Source organism: Neopsephotus bourkii, unplaced genomic scaffold, assembly GCF_033783945.1.
Source record: "Neopsephotus bourkii isolate Nb327-2 ecotype Australia unplaced genomic scaffold, CSIRO-AGI_Nbou_v1 NB_1189, whole genome shotgun sequence".
Classification (NCBI taxonomy): Eukaryota; Metazoa; Chordata; class Aves; order Psittaciformes; family Psittacidae; genus Neopsephotus; species Neopsephotus bourkii.
In genome coordinates this window covers 4,775,214-4,782,028 of record NW_026901674.1, presented here as the reverse complement: position 1 = coordinate 4,782,028, position 6,815 = coordinate 4,775,214, and the positions used below count along the sequence as shown (strand labels likewise).

At 37.1% G+C, this 6,815-nt stretch overlaps 1 protein-coding gene across 1 annotated transcript in view; it reads right to left on the bottom strand.

Moving 5' to 3' along the window:
- Positions 1-2,084: 2,084 nt before the first annotated feature.
- PDZD8 (PDZ domain containing 8) overlaps positions 2,085-6,815 on the bottom strand; it is a 61,915-nt gene continuing 57,184 nt past the window's right edge. Inside the window, exon 5 of the mRNA XM_061364235.1 lies at positions 2,085-6,708. Coding sequence (XP_061220219.1) covers positions 4,514-6,708 — 2,195 coding nt within the window. The 3' untranslated portion in view covers positions 2,085-4,513. The remainder of the gene's footprint in view (positions 6,709-6,815) is intronic.

The window sequence follows — 6,815 nt, the reverse complement described above, 5'->3', positions numbered from 1 at the left end:
GAGCTCTCCCCTAACCATTCATGGAATGTTAAGGAAACTAGTATTTTAAACAGGTGAGTGTATTGCTATTAGTCAGTACTATTGAATTAAGAACTAGTTAAGCAGTCATGCAGTACAATGCCCTCAAACCACACAACACCGGGTGAACAAGGAAGTATGAATGTGCACTGTTCCTTTCCTTTAAAGGGAATAAGAACAGCATGAAGACACTTTCTGTATTTCTATCTTTTGAAAGCTTTACTTTTAACATATCACTTTAGGTGCATCTTAAGCGACTGGTCAAGAAAAGCTGCAGCATCACACTATTTAGTCTTAGTATTTACTAACTTAGGAAGTTCAAAAAAAGAACTATTTTACATGCATTTGCACATACATCTGGAAATTCAATATATATTTATGTTCTAAAATGAATTTAAATATCGACTTTGCTAAAAAGAAATGACCAGTTTGTTGCCAGTATCTCTTACCATTTGGGGACAGTCTAATACAGGCGAAGAACTGTGTCAGGCAGTTCTGAGAAGAACCAGACTTCGAAAGAAAGCATCTTAAACCAGTCCCAATGTCCTTATCAGCTGTGGTGTATCTTTTCATTTGCAAAACTAAAATCTTTATGTGCCTTCTTTCATGTAATTGCAGATGGTTTATGTACTACGGCATAGATACTATGTTTACATATAGTTTTGTAAAGCACATATATTATCCATGGTCAGAAAATACAAAACACATAGTGGATCAAACTTCAAGTATTGCTTTGTCAATAATTACACATTCAGACTGCATTAAAATAAAGTTATCTGAAAGAAGCTCATGATCTATTGTAATAAAGTAGAAACAATTAAACAAAGGAAGAATTCCCCTCATGATTTGCCTTATGCATTGTGTTTGACTGTATATTGGGATGGGGGAAAGCTGACAGATATTTCAGATCTAGTCCATTTGTAACTCAGGAGACGTGTTTTCACTCCAGGTCATAAATAGATGCAACTTGTTTAAGTAACCACAACAGCTTCCAAAATCAATCTGTTATGTGGCTGCTGGGCTGAGATGTGACTTTTGGGAAACAGGTAAGCCCAAAATGTGTAGTGGAGGGAATACCCATCTGTGTTCTTTAAATAAGGGTGAAGATTCTGAGAAAATAACATTAACAGGCTTAAACAGCATGAAAGGCTGAGCATTACATTCTATGCTGATGTGATAAACCCACTTAGTGGGTTTAGTTGTAGCGGTGTATTTTCAACTGCATTCCTTTGAATATATAACAGATGGAAATCCTTTCTTCAAGGCTTGAGAGGCGTTTAGAGACAGACAATAATTAATACAGCACAAACTAAGACTGTCATATACTGAATGCTTCACCTCCACTGAGCAAGTAACAATTGTGCAGATAGAGGAGTATTTAGGTTCAGATTTTAATGTAGAACATTTTGATACAGGATCATCTTCAAGGTCCCTTCCAGCCCAAACCATTCCGTGATTCCATGATACCTTGACCCAAGAGAAGTTATTTTATTTAGATTTACTAAACTTCTTTGGTCAACATAAAGTTGTTAATCCGTTAAATCTGAAACTAATATAGCAATGTTAGAATTCTAAATTATCATATAACATCATAATTTCTTTCCCAGATGATTAACCAATTTACTACTAAAACTCACAAGTTATTATCTACTAATATTTCTGAAGGACAGGGCAAGTTAAAAGAAATTTTCTTGGACAGTTTCCCTCCATGCAATGCAACTCTAGTTGTAGTCACTATCACCAGTACTGCGTTATCTGTGCAGTACTTGGAGGTCTTAGAAATCCCCCAGCAATAAGCCTAGCATTTTGTAAGATCCTCTAGCTCTACAATGAATCAACTGGAATCACTATTCTGAAAGAAATCTATTATTAAACTGTGTAAAACAAAAATAAATGTGTATTCATATAGAAAGAATGCATAAAAGCCCAATTAGTCAGCATATCAGCAGTTCTATTTACTGCAAAATGTGTGGTTTACTCCCAAACAGCCTTCAAGTAGTGGCTTTAGGTGATAAACTACTGCAGTACCAGTATTTAACCAAAAATATTAACACAATGCAAAGTAGTTGATAATTTAGCAAAACTATTTTATTAAAGCTTATTCTCATGATAAAATAATAGCCAACAAAATCATATTAGGCAGATCTTCTGCAAATGTGTGTAGCTGCCACCTATTCAGATATCATTAAGTCAAGATATTCTTGTTTTCCGTGGTATTCTTTATTTTCAGCTATTTACAGTCAAGCATGAAGCAAGGATTACATCAGGAATGTAGTATTACAATTTTCCCCTTGAGATTCACCGTATATTGTAATTAATGCCAGATAGGAATTGTATGTTTTCCTTCTTATCCCTAAAATACAACTAATTTTGCCCTTTTCCCATTCAGCATATTTAAAAATATTGCACTACATTTCTCTCGTACAATCATCATTAGCAGTACTATAGGAGGGAAACTATATCCAGCTTTTCTTACCCACTGCATTACACAAGTCAATCTAAACCCACAAATGTGTTTTTGATATCAGCATTTGCATTGTTTTCACAGCTCCTTCGTGTGTACCAGGGTTTAAATGAAGTATTTGGATATATATTTGAAAAGCTCTATAGTAGTCCATAAGAGCAAACACTGATGGAGATTAAATGCAGATCACCACCAATCGTAAGCCGCTGAGAAAACTGAGTGGGGAAGTCTTAATATGCATCTCAAGCAAGTATAGGTTAAATCACTTTTAGTCAATAAGGGAAGCTAATTTTGTGCGATTATTTGCTGAAGCTTAATTTCAGAAGTGTGTCACATGCCTGTTCTAGCATGGATAGTGTTTTCCATACATCAGTTAAGTAAGCATCAACTGCCCAGAACTCACAAAGAAGTGCAAGTAGTTGCATGAGTGGAAGTAACCATTCTGTTTAGAAGTCCAAGTATGCTTTGCCATCAGTAAAAACCACTGCTTCCTAGTTTTGCCCAGCAGAAAATAAACTGAGAAGCAAATTTAATAGAGAGAAACATTACAGACTGCCTGAAAATTTAAATGAGTTATTTTACCATCTTAGATTTAACACCATTTCCACAAAGGCATTTTTCTTTCCTACGACCATGGTACCAGTGATAACGATACCAGTTCCTAACACAGTACCTAAAATAAAGATGATATTTCACACTGCATTTCTATACACAGAAGATGAAACAAAGACAGGAAATAAATAAGAACAATAGCCTTAGCCAGGTGATGCTAAGATCCACAGTTGACACATAGCACAAGACCAGAGATCTTTTCAAAAGCAGCTGACTGACAATTGTTGTCATCTCTACTGGACGCACGTATTTGGACTCAAATAAAACATTATATACACTATAGGACATTTTTCTGACAAAGGTCATCCTTCTGCTCAGACTGTCTCTTCTGTCTGAGAAGCTGAATGCCAGTGACCACTATGATGATAGTCAAAGGTGTTGAGAGAACATCTTTAGCTATTTTGTGAAGTATTTTGTACCTTAAGCTTCCCAAAAATGATAGTCTGCAGCAAAATATTTTGGTTTTAAATCACTTAAACTGTCATCACATTCTTTTTCATGAATGCAATGAAACCTCCAACTCTTGTCAAGAACAGTCTTCCTTTAGCAGCTTATCTGATAGTACAACACTACTTACACACGTAATTTTGTTCTGCAAGGCAACCAGCCTCTTATCTCAAAGATATTCCCAATTAAATTATTGCGAGATACTGGTATGTACTTTGATATCTAGCAGTACTCAATCAGGATACAACAGCCCAAAGTCCTAAGGAGGATTAGCATTACTATATTTCATATTAATTAAAAACTGTAAAAAGTTCTTGTGTTTACGAAAAATATGGAAAACAAATGATATGCAACAGTAACATCAGTAAATACTAATAACAGATAAAATGAAAGACCCTTTGTTTGCTTTCATGACATGTTTGGCAAAAAAAAATACATAACTATTTAGTAGACAGACATACAATAAAAATGTGATCAACATTTTAAAGCCTGGTCCCTCAGTGACTTCTGTGTTAGTCATCAGCTTAGGCATGCAACAAGCTTGTATTTTTGAATCATACAAGGGAAACTCAACGTATTGAAAATCCTGCCAGTTTCCTGCTGAAAACATTGGCTTAAAACAAAAAGGTGGGGAGGGTGGGAGGGTAGAGAGGGCAAGTAATCCATTAAGGACACCATACACCTTCATGTGAAATGGTAAGGTTACGTAATTAGAAAAAATAAAAATAAGTCATTAAAAATAAATTTCCAATATAAACCCCAAAATGTAATTGTACCCAGCCAGTGTAATAAAAATGATGGTGCTGCAGCTGGAGAAGACCCATTATTATCAGTACTCTTACACAGGCAAGTAACTGTGGAGAAGCGGGACACATACATCACACCAGTGTTTTAATTTCCTTTGTGTGTGTTTGTAAATGAAGTGCAAAGTATTCTTTTAGTCCATTCCTTCTCAGGATAAATATGTAAATATCAGTCTACTGATTCAGGCGGGTCAACTGATTCTTCTGATATGATGTTGATTGTTGGGGCCTCCATCAGACTGACATCTTCATTATCCATTTCTTCTGCTACACTGGGCTCCTCTGAATCTTTAGTCACGGCTTTGGACTGCCGGTCTAAGGACATACTCTCCAAAAACTCTATATCCTCAATGCCTGCTCTGTAGTGGATCATCAGCAGTGTCAGGGCCTGCAGTCTTTCACCTGACTTAGCCAGTGCAGCAGAAATCAGGGCTTTTTTCCTTGCATCCGTTGTCTCTTTTTCTTCTTTAACAAGGGAGTTGTTATTTTCCAGCTCCTGGTCTATTTCATTCTGCAGCTTATCCAACATAAATTCTAGTTTCTGGGAACGCTCCTCTGTGGGTAAACTTCTATACAGATCACGTCCAATTTCTTTAACAGCAATGAAGACGCTGTCATCTAGACCACCCTCCTTTCGGACCAACTTTATCCCAGTACTTGATGCACGTTTTGAAGGACTGCTTGGTCCACTGATTTCAGTATCACTACTTTCATTATCAGAAGTGGTTGGTGTGTGCTTTGGCGAAGGTTCCACCACCTCTGCTCCTTGCTCAGAAAGGCGAGCCTTGGGGACTTGCCGAAGGTTTAAGAAGCGGGTGCTTGTATTGATGATATGCCTGGTCAAACCTGTAGTTCTGTTAACAGATTTAGATTCTGCATCAACACGAGAGGATGCAGCTTGGGAAGTTTCCTGTCCTTCTGCTCTACAAACTCCTGCAGTTTGATCAAGTCGCTTGTCAGCTGCTACACAGAAGGGTGTCTCAGTTAGACATTTTTCTAGACATTTTTTATGGCAAACGTAAGCACAGAGCATGCACTGCGAAGCTGCTTTAGTCCATACTTTCTTTTTGCAGTAATCACACCAAGTTGGATTCTGAAACTGAGTATCCTGAAAGTTATGTTTGCTCTCCGTAAAAACAATTTGCCCCAAGTAAGGATCCTCCTTCTGACATGCACGAGCTTCTTCTTCCATTTGACACTCATTTTCTTTCTCCAGGAGAATGTTTGAATCATCTATTTCACCTTCTATTAAATATTTGAATTGTAATGTTATATCACCGTAACAAAATTTTTCATTGAATCCCTTATGGTTTGTCAAATTCCGCAGCGCTGTTCTAGTGACTGTAGCTTTAGGTGCAGGAGCATTTAGTTTAAATGTTCTAATATATTCCATTGAGGATGTAGCTAGACAATCTAAAGCAATTTCTTCGAGTCTTATGCTTGCATATCCTAAGCAGATAAAACCACCTGCTTTGAAAGGGTCTCTGCACCACAATGCAATATTAAGGTACCTATGGTATCCTTCTACTTCAAACAGACAGGTGGATGCTCTCGTCTTCGGCCATCGGCCTTGTCGGATTTTATAAGGAATTTCTGGTGATTCCCATGTTTGATGATCATCTCCACTATCTTTGCAGCTACGTGAATTTTCTGAAAGTCCATCTTTTAATGCATCTTGTTTTGGTGTCGTTATTACTTTTGGTATTGCTGGGTCTTCTATTTGATCATTATTCTTTACTACCTTCTCTGCACATTTATCTCCATTATTTGTAGGGGGAGGTGGCTTCTCTGTTTTTTCAGAAGATACACCTCCAGGTTCTAACAAATTTGGACTTTCACTAGTAGACACAACAGACTTACTTTGTGGCCTTGGTGGCACAGGAGGCTTAGTACCAGATCCTTGCAACTGTTTTCCTGATTGCTGTGATGTATCTGAGCCCTCAATAATTTTGGGTACTGCCAATTTATTTCCATCTTTTTGTTGTGTTTTTGATGTTGTCTGACTTCCTAAATACAGCTTTCGATTCAGAATCGGAGATATAGTTCCATGGGTTTTAGTAGCAAGTACTACTACTGAACGTTTGGGACTCAGAGTTGTTGGCAGATCTTCTTTTTGCTCAGGTGATTCACAAGCTAAGTCCTCAAATTCTGAATCAAAATCTCTGTTATCAACATCAACTGATATACTAGCTTGGTCATCTTCCGTCTGTGTCAAGAAAGCAGTGTCTTCCAGTTGACCAAATCCATCCTGCAGTGCTGAACCGTGCTGATTACACCCAACAGGCCTTTCATAAAATATTAGAACTCTATCCCCCGCCTGTCTAATGAGCTTCAACACTTGGACAGTTGATGTGATTTTAACACCTATTAAAAAAAAAGACAAAAATTGTTACATTTTAATTATGATAACAGCCAAAATGGCCAAAACCAGCTGATAAACATTTAGATCTTTAACAAATGTAATAATTCTG